This window comes from Balaenoptera ricei, chromosome 7, assembly GCF_028023285.1.
Source record: "Balaenoptera ricei isolate mBalRic1 chromosome 7, mBalRic1.hap2, whole genome shotgun sequence".
NCBI classification, from domain to species: domain Eukaryota; kingdom Metazoa; phylum Chordata; class Mammalia; order Artiodactyla; family Balaenopteridae; genus Balaenoptera; species Balaenoptera ricei.
The window spans coordinates 529263-544155 of NC_082645.1; the positions used below are offsets into that span (position 1 = coordinate 529263).

A 14893-nucleotide genomic window follows, 5' to 3' on the forward strand; every position below is an offset into this window, starting at 1 on the left:
CCAAAAGCTTAGGCCCCTCAAGTACAAAGTTCTCTGTCACCGCACCAGGTAAGCCACCTACAGCAAAGGCGCTGGCTGAGAGAGAGGGGAATCAAGAATGAGTGGTAGAGGAGGAGTCATAATGAGTATCAGTTGTAGCCTCAAGATCAGCTTCAGCTGCAAGGGCTGTCTTTCATCCTACTAACCTTCCTCTTGTAAGTTTCTCCAGGAAAAGAGCCAACCAGGATCCTGGAGATGCTGTTCCCAGATGCAGAGTTACTTACCATACGAAGCAAGTGGATCTGAGAGGTGCGAGCGTGGGCTGTAGGGGATGCTGTGATGTGCCACCCAGACACCCTCTTCAGGACCTCATTCACCACCAGCCACAGGAGTGCTGGCTGTTGAAAACTCACAGCCATATCCCTTTCTAGGAATTGCCCTTGACCGAAGGAAGGTGCTCCACCTAAAGTTACACTTTGTCCCCAAGGGCAGCCTGCATCCAATGACTGCTTGATGCTGGGGTCAAAGGCCCAGTCCCCTGCCTCGATATGGGACAACTCTGAGGGGCCATCTGACCTCCAGGGCTATCTGTGGGATCAGCTGAGGTCTCTGTTGCAACTGCATCGTAGTTCAATTTCTCCCTCTACCCGGTTGTGCTTTCCCTAACTCCACTAGGTATTGATCCCAAGAGCACTCCCCCATAAATCTCCTGCACAGAAATCTCTGTCTCAGAATCCATTTCTGAGGACTAAGACAACGAGGAAGATGTAGTCTCAGAGTTTCACCCTCTGTGTGAAATGCAACAGGAGAGCATACCCTTGTATAAGCCACAATGGAACAATCAAAGAAATCCAGATTTAGTGCAATCCATTGAACTGTATTTATTGAAAGCTGGTGAGGTGCCCCAGGAAATCGTTAGAATACATGTAAAAACTAAATGTGGTCTCATTTTTTCTTTTTAAATTGGCAAGGAGGGAAAAAATGGCAATAGTACTACCACTATGCTGGAGAGAGTGTATCATTTTTCTGGAGGACAGCTTGAAAACACATATCAAGAGTATTAAAATGCTTTCCCCTTTGACTCATTAATTCCTCAAAAACATTATCTAAAGATTTAAATTAAATTTGTAAAAATATACTACATGGGTGGACTTTATAGTAATCTAGATAGCCATTAAAATAATACTGAAATATATTGGGTTGGCCAAAAAGTGCCTTCGGTTTTTAAGTAAAAATAAAAGACACATTTTTCATTTTCACCAAGAACTTTATTGAACAGCGTATTCACCCTTTTGTTCCACTACCTTCTGCCATTTTTCAGGCAACTTCATAATTCCATCTTCCCAAAACTTTTTATCTTTTTGAGCAAAGAACTGTTCCAGGTGCCTTTTACAGTCTTCTACAGAATTGAAATTTTTTCCATTAATAGAGTTTTGTAAAGACCTAAATAAATGGAAATCTGAAGGTGCAATGTCTGGTGAATACGGTGGATGAATCAGAATTTCCCAGCTAAGCTGTAACAGTTTTTGCCTGGTCATCAAAGAAACGTGCGGTCTTGCATTATCCTGATGGAAGATTATGCGTCTTCTGTTAACTAATTCTGGATGTTTTTAGTCGAGTGCTGCTTTCAGTTGGTCTAACTGGGAGCAGAACTTGTTGGAATTAATCGTTTGGTTTTCCAGAAGGAGCTCATAATAGAGGACTCCCTTCCAATCCCATCATATACACAACATCACCTTCTTTGGATGAAGACCGGCCTTTGGTGTGGTTGGTGGTGGTTCATTTCACTTGCCCCACGATCTCTTCCGTTCCACATTGTTGTACAGTATCCACTTTTCATAGCCTGTCACAATTTATTTTAAAAACGGAACATTTTCATTACATTTAAGTAGAGAATCGCATGCAGAAATACAGTCAAGAAGGTTTTTTTCGCTTAACTTGAATGGAACCCAAACATCAAAGCGATTCACATAACCAAGCTGGTGCAAATGATTTTCAACACTTGATTTGCATATTCTGAGTATGTCAGCTATCTTCCGAGTGGTATAACATTGATTGTTCTCAATTAATGTCTCGATTTGAGTGCTATCAACTTCAACCGGTCTACCCGACCGTGGCACATCGTCCAGCGAGAAATCTCCAGCAAGAAACTTCGCAAACCACTTTTGACATGTTCGATCAGTCACAACACCTTCTCCATATACTGTACAAACCTTTTTTTTGTGTTTCAGTTGCGTATTTACCTTTCTTGAAATAATAAAGCATAATATGCCAAAAATGTTGCTTTTTTTCTTCCATCTTCAATATTAAAATGGCTACACAAAAATTCACCAATTGTGAGGACTTCTCTGGTAGTGCAGTGGTTAAGAATCCGCCTGCCAATGCAGGGGACACGGGTTTGAGCCCTGGTCCAGGAAGATCCCACATGCCGCGGAGCAACTAAGCCCATGCACCACAACTACTGAGCCTGTGCTCTAGAGCCCGTGCTCCGCAACAAGAGAAGCCACCACAATGAGAAGCCCGCGTACTGAAATGAAGAGTAGCCCCCGCTCGCTGCAACTAGAGAAAGCCCGTGCGTAGCAACGAAGACCCAGCGTAGCCAAAAAAAAAAAAAAATTCACCAATTCTGATAAGTCTTTTTTTAAATGCACGCTGATATGACAGCTGTCACATACAATCTAACAAAATTGTTTCGAATGACGTTAAAGACACCTAAGTGCTACTAGAGCCATCTCACGGAAAAAAATGAACGAAACTTTTGGCCCACCCAATATTTATCAAAATATTAACCAATAATATTTCTGTGTGATACAATTTGGGGTGGTTTTTATTATCTTTTCATTTATCTGTATCCCTCTGCCTTTATGTATCTGTATCCTTCTGAATATGTATTACTTGCAATTGTTAAAATTATAATTTACTATAAAATAAGGAATGAAAGATTTTTTTTGCCTCCCCATAGGTTATCTCAATTTACAGAAAATATCCTAATTAGAATCCTCCATTTCAACTTTCTACTTTCATATCACTTTATATTTTATGTATTTTGGTATACTTGCGTTTTTCTGCAATTTGTAGTTGTATTCATATCCTGCTTCCATCATTAGGTAAGTTTCTAAGAGTCCTATCTACAGAAATGTCTGCCCATTGAAGGATACCCCAACACACTGATGACTGAAGGACAGGATTCATACACTGAGCTGTAGCACAGAAAGAACCAGTAGCAGCACGAAGCACTACAGCCCTTTGTTCCTGTTAATTAATAATATAACAACAACAAAACCCACACATGCCACACACTCTCAGATATTCTAGTTGAAGCCATGCTAGGAATCACACTAGCTGTCCTTATTGCCTCCCACATAACTGTGCAATGCAATGCTTTCTAAACATCGCTATCAGTCATACAGTCCTCTATAACCGCTGAAAGGAGCACGGGCTCTTTTTGGTTTTGTGTTTCTTTTTTGTTTTGTTTCATTTAATTATTCACAATAACCTGGTGGACTTGCATTCAGATCAGAAAAATGTTTCATTTGGTTGCATCTGAGCTGCTTTTAAGTGCCTCTTTTTCTGAGCTGCCTGTCAACCCACCAGTCTTATAGGCCCAGGATGAGTCTCTGGGGCTGATAAAAGATGGATGATTAGCCCCTGATGCCGGCACAGCCTGCCACAACTGCACGTGAAAAGTGCGAATCTCTTTTTGTCTTGAAGAATGGGTTGTAAAATTTCCTTTTTTCAATTTCAAGCCAAGAAGATGGGTTTTATCTCTTTATAAAACACTGGGTAATTATTGGGCTAACTGTAACAGAAACAGTTTACCTGTTTGAGGCTCAATAGCAAGAAGGAATGAATTCTATTCAAGTCTTCAGTGTGCTCCACTTCAGCCTGGCCCCCTAGAATGTAAGCTACACAACAGACAGGCACTGCAGTATCAGTAGTACCTTAGTATTGATGCATAGTAGGTACTCATTAAATATTTGTTGCATGATTGAATAAATGAATGAATGGAGCAAAGTTCTGGATTGCTGAGACTTTGGGGTACCAGGTAGCTTCTATTACCCAAATAATCATTTCTCACTGACAGACCGCAACCCGTAATTCTAAGCTCAGAATTTAACCATTTGGCTTAAGGTTCTTATTTCACTTAAAATGAAAATGCCCTGTGCATTGGTAAGAGAATAAATTGGTACAACCTTATTGAAAACCAATTTCGCAGTTTAGGCAAATCGAAAATATTCATTCACTTTCACCTAGGACCAGCCCTTCCAGAAATTTATCCTCCAGAAATACACACATACAAAGAGGTTTATTGCACTGTTGTTTCTAATGGTGGGCAAGGGGAAGAAGGGAGGGGGAAAAACCCTATCCTAACCTACATACCCATATGTAGGGGATTGGTTAGGGGAAAGCAATTTAACCACTGATTCTCCTCTCCCATTGATCAAAGATTCTCTGTGACCTTGCCTCCCTCTCTCCTCCAGGGTGCTTCTAAGACACATGAGCCAGTTCCTCTGTGGTGACAATAGGGAAACCTGAGAGACACAGAGGGCAGCAGATACCATCAAGTGGCTCAGAGCCCTCATGGAACTGGAACAAGAGACAGGTGAGGACCTGAAGGGGTACATAAGAGCATCTGATATAGTGGCTGTATGTTTTTTTACAGGAATGCTTGTCTTTTAGAGATTCATACTGGACTATTTACAAAAGAAATTATACAACGTCAGAAATTTCCCAAATTACTTAGTGTCAGGAGAAGATGGTGGGGTTATAGATCCAATAAGATTGAACTAGGTGATGGATACATAGGGGTGCATAATTCTATTCTACTTTTTAATATATTTGAAATTTTCTATAATAAAAATTTCTCTTAAGAAAATGTGCCCTTTGGTTTCTTAGAGATGTTAACTCTTCCCAAGTTCCCAGTTTTAATCAGTAAATAAAAATGTTTGATATCAAGCTAAAAGATAACAGCCTGAAAAGAAAACCAACCTAATCACGCAGAAAACTACATGTGCCAACTGGGAGATGGAATGTTTCCAGAGTTCAGAGAAAGGAGAGAGAACTGTAGGCTGGGAGGCCAGAAAGTCTCACGGCGGAGATGGGACAGTAAGGAGACAGGTCTAATCATAATGGACACATATCCCATGTTGCCAAGGGGTCTCTGGGTCCCTGCAAATGGGAATGCCAGCCACATCAGCCCTACTTGGGTCCTCATAGCACAGTCCTTAGGGAAATGCATTCCTGGAACACTGGCATTTGCTCTTGGATCTCCTCAATAACTCTGAAGTTAAGACATGCCTTGGGCCAAAGTTTCTCCCAGGCACATGTCATACCATTCTTGGTCTTTCCTCCCAAGTGGCAGTGATGTTTACGAAGCCCTTCATAACATCCATCTTCCACCCATCTCCAGCTGGTAGTCCTAATACGGTGAGTTGCAGAGCACACTCACTTCGGCAGATGGCGATGTGCAGTTCTGCGGTGTGGTGGGCTAACCAACCTTTACTGGTACAGAGTACACAGTACAGTGGGCTACAGTGGTTCTCTTTGGCTGAGCACTCATAAGAGCACTCAAAGGAAGGATACACACACCACTCACGCACACACACACCCACACACACAAGCACACACATATGTTATACCGTAGTGTATTTATGTCATCCTGTATATATATATATATATATATTTTTTTTTTTTTTGGTCTGGCCACACCACGTGGCACGCAGGATCTTAGTTCCCCAACTAGGGATCGAACCCGTGCCCCCTGCAGTGCAAGCACGGAATCTTAACCACTGGACCACCAGGGAATTCCCCTACAAATATATTTTCATGGAAAATATTTCAGAGATAAATAGCGTTATAATGAATCAGTACTGAGGAGGGCTAAATAGAATATGAGTATGATATCTAATATGTGCCAGGCATATTTGCACATATTATGAAGCACTTTATACATGTTATCTCTTTTAATCCTTACAATGACAGCCCTATTAGCAGGTTCTATTATTACCCCTCAGCTAAAAACTCATTATACATATTAACTTATTTACTCTTTATAACGATAGTGCTGTTAACAGGTTCTATTATTGTCCCACAGATAAAAAACCTATTGCACAGAGAGGTTAAGTAACTTACCCAAGATCACTTAAGTAGTGGAGCCAGGACTCAAATCCAGAGCCCATGTGCTTAACTGTGGAAGCTATGCCAATTACTCGGCGTACAAAACGTCCTTCCAGGTACAACTGGATTCTGGTGCAAGGTTCTGAGTGAGTACTCCTTTATTGTACACACTTTTGTAGAGCAAAAGACTTCCCCGTATTTGCCTTTTGGGGAGGACAAGTAGGATTAGCTAAGGCCAATTTTCTCGGAGAAGGGCTATATGCAGGAAAACTGCTAGCCCATCTAGTAACTGTGTAATCTGGAACAAAGCTCTCTACCAGGGCCATTGGCTGGGCTGGTTGAGTTTGACTGGGTTTCTGCAGCCTTGCTACCATAGGTGGTAACCCTGGCCGTACAAGCGCAAGAGGGTGTAACAGGAGGCCTCTGTGGAGTGAGATAACCCCTTCCATCGCAAATGTTGGGGGCCACGTAGTCTCCCCTCTTCTCCTCACTTGCCAGAGGGAGAGAGTAACTGCTGACTGGCTCTCTCTCCCTGCACGTTTGCTCCAACAGCCAACTGTTTCAAAAGCACCAAAGCTTGTGTCAAGGGCCTCTCAACCCAGACAGAGCAGAGCACATCCCTTACAATCCACTCTGTCTTTGTAGCCCAACTTAGTAAGGAGTGGTCGCCACTCACTCTGCTTCCTCTGCTCTCTTCACTCCCCTGCAATCTAACTTCCACCCCTCCACATCACTGAAACTCCTTCCGCCATGTTTAGTCTCTGTCCTTGACCACTCTGCAGCCTTCACCACTGACAATGACTAGTTCCAGAGTCTTCTCTTTTGGCTTTTCAGATTCTCCTCCTATTTCTTTGGCTGTTCTTTCCCAGTCTCTCCCATGGCATTTTCCTCTTCAACCTCCTTTTTTTTTTTTTTTTTGGCCATGGCCTGCGGTATGTGGGATCCTAGTTCCCTGACCACGGATTGAACCCAGGCCACCTGCATTGGAAGTGCGAAGTCTTAACCACTGGACCACCAGGGAAGTCCTAGGATGCCCCTCAGCCTCCTTTTAAATGCTGATATTCCCCAGGGTCTCATGCTTGGACCTACCTTCTTCTCTTTCTTCAGATGCTCTCTGGGTGATCACATCTATTCCTAAGGCTTCCCTACCATCTCTTCTGAGGATTCCTCACTCTGTTTCTGCTGTCCAAATCTTTCCTAAACTTGAGAAGAAAAAAAAAGTTAATTTCAACAAACCTTTGCTTATACAATTTTTTAAAATAAACTGCTTTCATTTTATAATGTTCTTTAGATACATGTTGGCCAAAACCTCAGAGCTCAAGATTTAGGTCATTCAATGTCCAGAAATATCCACCCCATAACACTTAGCGAAGCCTGTCCTCATTGTAAATGAATCAGCTAAATCACACTTACTGTTCTGTTAGAAAAAATCCAACTTCGTTTTTCAATTCAAACAAAAATGTTAATATTGTTTCAAGAAATAGTCTTAAAAACCACTGGGAGAGAAAATCCGGAAGACATTTTGTAAAATTAATGATTAAAAGCAGTCAAATTGATATTAAAATAATACCACTATAATTAAATTACCCATTTTCATAATAGCTATAAAAACAAGAATAAATTTATATGCCGTTCCTCTTTTCTTGAAGTATAATCATGTAATGTAAGTATAGTCAAAATGATGTTATAATAAATTGAGAAATATAATGAAAGTTTTAAATATTTTTGCAGTAACTCTGTGTGTGTGTGTAATTATGGCATTCACCTTTGGAAAAAATTAAATAAGTATTATATAAAAACAGGTAAAAACTGCCATCATTACCACTGCCCTCTCCACTACTTTTGCTACACATCATGACCAAACTTCTCATATGTAAATAATTAAAGTGGAAGGCAAATGACTAAAAAGGCATTTAATCATGTACTGCTAAAAATGAATTGATCAGCAGCTAACATCTAATTCTCTTGTTTTGTTAATAAGAGGTAATATATATTACATATTTTATAAGAAGAGGATTGACTTTATTTGGAAGAAAATATTTCATAATCTGATGTGATAAATATATTATTGAATATTGTACACCACCTAAACCATGTAAAAATTTAATCTGCTGGTTTTATTCAAAATATATTGAAGTGTTGGTAATCCAGGAAAATATTACAATTAGCTTTAAAAGAATCAGCATCATCAACCTGTACTGCTACAGCCCAGCCAAAGATATGTCTCAGGAAAAAGAGCCCTTATCTTTTAGAGATGCCTTCTGACATATCTACAGATGAAATGATATGATATCTAGGATGTGCTTCAAAATCATAAGGGAGTGAAGAGAACTGTACTTTACCTCTATGGTCTTCCTCCCAAACCCCCTAACTACAGTCTAAACATGAGAAAAAATATCAGACAAATCCCAACTGAGCAATATTTTGCAAAATACCTGAGCTGTATACCTGAAAACTATCAATGTCATCAAAACCAATAAAATTCTGAGAAACCGCAGACCAGAGGAGACTAAAGAGATAGGACAACTCAATGTAACATGGTATCCTGGGTGGGATCCTGGAAGAGAAAAGGGACATTAGGGGAAAACTACTGAAATCGAAATAAAGTATGGAGTTTAGTTAATAATACTGTACTGAAGTTCCTTCTTTAATTGTGACAAATGTACTGTGGTAACGTAAGATGTTAACAATAGGGAAAAATGGGCATAGAGTATATGACAACTCTATCCTACCTTTTGCAAGACATTTTAAAAGACGATTCTAAAATAAAAAGTTTAAGATAATCATTATGGAGAGGGAAAAGCAGATGGGGTGTGTGGTTGGGACAGGACTGGCCACATTTTAGTGCTTATCGGGGTTACATAATGAAAGTTCATTATACTATTCTGTCTACATTTACGTGTTTGAAATTCTCTATTATAAGGTTAAAAAATACATACATTGTGTTGGGGGTTCCTCAAAGCCATCCTCAGGTTCAATGATTTGCTAGGAGGACTCCAGGACTCAGCATATAATCATACTCATGGTTATGATTTATTACAGTGAAAGGATAGAAAGTAAAATCAGCAAAGGGAAAAGGCACAGGAGGCAAAATCCAGAGGAGACCAAGCACAAGCTTCCTAGAGTCCTTCCCCTCTGGAGTCATACAGAATGCACTTAATTCCTGCCCAGCATTAAACTGTAATAACACACACGTGTCTACCAGGGAAGCTCATTAGAGAAGCCTGTGTTGTCACTGGGGGCTGGTCACATAAGCACTGTCTACTGAGCACATGTCAAGATTCCAGACTCTCAGAAGATATTCAGTATCAACCACGTTGTTTGTAAAAACATTTCAGGCACAGTGAGCCATCCTTACCATTTAGGGAAAGTGTAATATCAGTGTAGGGAACTGTTTACCAGTCAAGTTCCCAAATGCCAGCCAAAGGCCAACCTTGCAAGCAGGCTTTTCTAAGGATAGCAGTCTCAGGCTTACACACACACAGAGGCATACTACTCTCTGGGATACAGCTCAGATATGTTTCATACCTCACATCCTCCTCTTCTATGGAAGGTACCTCCACTACCCTCACTAGGAGACCTCATCTCCTATTCTGGTCCAGAGGTGCATGTCTGAAGGGGGAAGGGAGGGCCTGTGAGGTGTAGACAGCCGAGAAGAGCAAGTTCCAAGTTTCTCAGTGGGCACAGCCGTAAATTAGCCTGGAACTCTGCACTCCTGTTCTTTGCTTTCTTCCTTCTGTACACGGTGCTTTAGTTCTGGGAAATCTACCTTGAGGATAGAAGAGAAAGAGAAGGGGGAAAAAGAAAAATGGGAAAGAAAAGAAGGAGGCCTTTTGAGAGAATGAGACAGAATCTGGTCAGCAAACTGCTCCTAGATAGCTCCTGGATCCATTCTTGTGCCAGTGCAGAAGGGCTGTGAATATCATCAAACAGGTGAGTTTGAGGTTCCTAAAGTATATACAAGTGGTGATGTCCTGTAGGCAGGCAGATCTGGAGCTGGTGAAGGACTGAGGGGTACAGGCCTGCAAGGGTTCCCATCCCCTTCAAATGAGGCAATACACACACTAATACACTACAGCACACAAGCAATGAGTTTTTGGTTAAACCTTGTAAATATTTTGTGAATAGTGTCTTTCTCTATGTGTGTGTGTTAAAAGAATTACTGTAGCTTCTGTCATCCTGTTCGGCATTTAAAAAAAAAATTTTTTTTTTTAATGTGCTTGGAAGCCTCAAAAAATGGAACTGATCCAGGCTTCTTGTAATTTCTTGGAGCCCCAGGAAACAGACCTGGTTGGTGATACAGATTCAGAAGTCATCAGCACCAAGGCCTTGGTGAATTGAAAACAAGTGAGTGAAGGGGATCGCCCAAGAGAGCTCCTTTATGGGAAAAGAGGGCTCTGGGACCAGAACATTTAAGGGACTCCCTAAAGAGGCGCCTACAAAGGAGGCTAACCAGGAATGACCAAAGAGATAGGAGAAAAATCAAGTGAAACGAAGCCGGGAAAATATGGCCAAAGAGAGGGGAAGTCAAGAGGACGCAAGCCAAGAGTGCGTTTGAGAGAGGAAGTAATCAACAGCGTCAAATATTCGCTGATTTTTCCCGGTCAGCACCAACCATAATAATTCTGCCAACTCCCCTCTCTCCCTTCCCCCTAGTACTGTTACTACGTCACTTTTGACTCTTACAGGGTTTCAGCCGGTGGTTTACAGTTTATGTCCTCCAATTACATGGTTCAAGCAGGAGGTCGGAATCTTACTCACTTTCCTCTTCCATAAGGCATTACGCCTCTTGCTCAATTAATATAAGTGAAACGATTTGAAGAATATTAGAAAAACCACCCCCGGGCAAAGATCTTATCTTTTAACTCGCTCCAGCAGCAAAATTCCCCCGGACACGACCAACTGCGCAGGCGCAGAGGCCGATTACCCGGCTTTCTCGGGTCTTTGCATTTGGCGCGAAATCTCCGCTCCGTGGGCGGGGCTGAGGGAGAGGCCGCGCTCATTAGACAGGTTTGGCGCGAAATCCCCGAGCTCCTGCGCCACGATTGGCTCCGGCCTTCCGGCGAAGGGGCGGGGCAGAGGAGGTGCGCGCCGAGCGGCAGCGTCCGGGGAGAAGCAACGCTCTGCTTGCTTCCAGCGTGGCGCCGGCGGCCACTCAGCATTAGGCAGCGATGGACCTCGCGGCGGCAGCGGAGCCGGGCGCCGGCAGCCAGCACCTGGAAGTCCGCGACGAGGTGGCCGAGAAGTGCCAGAAACTGTTCCTGGACTTCTTGGAGGAGTGAGTCAGAGGGCGCCCCTTACCCGCGGAACTTCCCCTCCCGCCCCTCGCGGCTTCCGGAGCCCGGGGGCGCCGTGGGCCCCGCGCGTGTTCGGGAACTGAGGGGTCGCGCGCCTCGGAGAGCGGGCCGCGGGGAGGAGGCTGGGCCGGGCTGGGCTGGTTTCCGGGGGTGAAATCCATCTGGAGCCCTTCCGCAAACTCCTGCCGTGCGCAGTGCCCTGGGCCGAGCGCTTTAGGCCCGCCGTTCAGTTCTCACAGCCTGGAAGGCTGGTGGTCGCGTAGCCCCCGGTTCCCTGTTCGGACCCTGAGGCTGGGTGGGGATGAGTAACTCGTCCAGTTAGGCCGCGCGTCTGCGGGGTCGCGGGGGAGGCCGAACTGGCGTATGAGTCCTGGCGGGGGTCTGACTGGGGTCCACCGAGGGCCTGGCAGCCCTGGAGCCCGTGGAGTTGAAAGGGCCGGAGTGAACCCCGTGGTTGACAGATGCTCGGGCGAGGGGCCGACCTGCTTATGGCGCTGAACGCACTCCCTCCGTCTCTTCCTATCCTTCCAACCCTCCAAACCCCACTTTTCTTTTTTTCTGTTGCCTTTTTTAGGCTGCAGCCATCTCAAACCCCCTCTCCCTGGCTTTCAGCCACTGCCACCAGTTACTTTTCTTAGATCGTGCAGATATAGCTCTGCTTTCCCTGAGTATGGACTCTACCGCCTCCAGGAAGAAGTGGAAGCACTGCGGAATGTCTTAGGAAATTCTTTTTTTTTTTTTAAGAGCTCAGTTTTTAAATTTGATCATTTCTTGCATTTGAAGTTCTCCTCGATGACATCTTGGCCTGAGACTCTTTGCCATAGTCCTAAAAAAAAAAAAAAATCTTATGCGGTTTTACTAATATTTAGAAACTCCACTAAGTTGTTAGCACTAGTTATAATGAAGCTTTAAAAAATTAGCACATGTCTTACGAAAATGCTTCCCATCCTTAAAATTCCTTTTAGCTATTCTCAGGGGCCTTAATGACTTCCACGTCTTTAAGGCTCATAACATGGCAGGAAATTTTTTTTTTCTATTGTGGTAAAACCTTTACCATTTTAACCTTTTTTTTTTCTTGGTCGTGCCCTGTGGCACGCGGGATCTTAGTTCCCCAACCAGGGATCGAACCCATGCCCCCTGTATTGGGAAGAGAGTCTCAACCACAGGACCACCAGGGAAGTCCCCATTTTAACTTTTTAAACGCAGAGTTCACTGGCGTTAAGTACATTTACCTTGTTATACAGCCATCACCAACATCCATCTCCAGACCACTTTTTTTCTTCCCAAACTGAAACTCTGCACCCACTAAACAATGATAAACCATTCCCCCGACCCTCCTGCCCCTGACAACCACCATTCTATTTTCTGTCTATGAACTTGACTACTGTAGGTACCTCAGACTTGGAGTCATATAATATTTGTCCTTTTGTGACCAGCTTACTTCACTTAGCATAGTGTCTTTGAGGTTTTCCATGCTGTAGCATGTGCCGGAATTTCCTTTTTAAGGGTGAATAGTATTTCATTGTATGTCTATACCACATTTCGTTTGTCTCTTCATCCATCCGTGGATATGTAGGTTGTTTTCACGCTTTTACTACTGTGAATAATTCTGCTGTCTTACGAAATTCTGATAGAGTTAAAACCATAGTTTACTTTATATTTCCCTACTTTTGGCAATGTTACTCTCTGCCTGACAGCTCTTCATCCTTCAAAGCCTAGCTAAAGATTCATACCTCATTTGTTAAACCTTATAAACCTTTCAGGCAGCACCAATCCTTTCTTCCCGTATGTTCCCAACCTGCCATTTTCTGTCATGTCTGTTAATATATCTACCTGTCAGCCATTTCATCTGAATGTAAATCCCATCCTTAATCCCACCTAGCCACCACACCACATTACACAGGTCCTCAATTATGTTTGATTTTAACAAATAATGTAATTGCCTTTGCTTCCTTGCAGTTTGCCATGCAGCTAACTCCTGGGCACAATGATGAACAAGGCAAATAATCCCTGTATTTGTTGGGAAAAAATGTTAACTCCCTCTCAAAATATCAACTTTGATTTGCCATTGCTTATGGAATAAGATCCAAATTCTTCACAGCTGCTCTTTCCAGTTTGATCTTCCACAGCCATTCTGTCATTATCCACACTCCTCCCATACCTTCCTGACTTTGCCACATACTTTCGAACATCTGTAGCCAATCTATCCACCACTCATTTTTTTTCTTTCAAATTTTAAAACTCTTTCAATGCCGAATTCCAGTACTACCTTTTATATGCATGAAGCCTTTCTAGATGTTCCTGTTAGGCAAAATTAGTTTATATTCCCCTGTCACATTTCTTTTACCTCCTTTTTTTTCTTTTTCATTTTATTGTGGAAAGAACACAACATGAAATCTACCTTCTTAACAAAATTTTAACAGTACCGTGTTATTGTTATACAGTAGATCTGTTAGAGCTTATTCATCTTGCTTGACTGAAACTTTATGCCTGTAGTACCTCCACATTCTCCTCTTCCTCCAACCACCATTCCACTCTTTGATTCTATGAATTTGACTTTTGGGGGGTTTTTTTTGGCCGCTCCCAGTGGCTTGTGAGATCTTAGTTCCCTGACCAGGGATCGAACCCCGGGCCCATGGCAGTGAAAGCGTGGAGTCCTAACCACTGGACCACCAGGGAATTCCTGAATTTGACTATTTTAGATACCTCATATAAGTAGAATCATGCAATATTTGTCTTTCTGTAATTGGCTTATTTCACTTAGCACCATGTCCTCAAGATTCATCCATATTGAGACATTGCAGAATATCCTGTTTTAAGGTTGAATAATATTCTGTTGTATGTGTATACTACATTTTGTTCGTTCATTTGTCATGGACATTTAGATGTCTTGTCCCTCTCTTTAGTAGAAATGTCTCCTATGAGAGTGTCAACCCTAGCAGAGGAACAATGCTGTCATTTCCAGCCTGTGGTACCTCTGGCATAGTGCTTTGCAGATAGATATTGTTCGTTAGGTATTTAACAGTTAGAACATGCTGTATTTGAAGGAGAAATTGATTTTTTCTCAAAACTAATCTGCATGGTTATGTTAGAAGAACAAAAATCAAATATTGTTCATATGATACACTTTTGGAAAAAACACACCAGCTTTACTTTGTGTGTGTGTATGTTTCCATTTTCCTGAGGTCTTAGGCGCTGAAGCACCTCATTTCTGTGTATTTATTTGTATTCTGGTTCTTAAATCAACAGCTAATCTGTCAGTTTTCCCTTTAGAAATTAAATCTTTGGATTTTAACCTGAATTTCTTTCTTTTTTTTTTTTATATCATTAATAGAGTTGGGTTTTTTGAGTTTTTTTTTTTTTTACTTATCACTTTTTTTAATATACAGCAGGTTCTTATTAGTTATCTATTTTACACATATTAGTGTATATATGTCAATCCCAATCTCCCAATTCATCCCACCACCACCACCACCAACAACAACCCCCTGCTTTCCCCC

At 42.3% G+C, this 14893-nt stretch overlaps 1 protein-coding gene and 1 long non-coding RNA gene across 2 annotated transcripts in view; one reads left to right on the forward strand and one right to left on the reverse strand.

Moving 5' to 3' along the window:
* Positions 1–1225: 1225 nt before the first annotated feature.
* LOC132368854 (uncharacterized) lies at positions 1226–10956 on the reverse strand. The gene is made up of 4 exons (XR_009504166.1): positions 10783–10956; positions 9036–9865; positions 7186–7298; positions 1226–1822 (listed from the first exon to the last, which is right to left on the reverse strand). It is a non-coding gene; the product is annotated as an uncharacterized LOC132368854 (long non-coding RNA).
* A 216-nt stretch (positions 10957–11172) lies between these two features.
* MCM6 (minichromosome maintenance complex component 6) overlaps positions 11173–14893 on the forward strand; it is a 43028-nt gene continuing 39307 nt past the window's right edge. Inside the window, exon 1 of the mRNA XM_059927568.1 lies at positions 11173–11374. Coding sequence (XP_059783551.1) covers positions 11268–11374 — 107 coding nt within the window. The 5' untranslated portion in view covers positions 11173–11267. The remainder of the gene's footprint in view (positions 11375–14893) is intronic.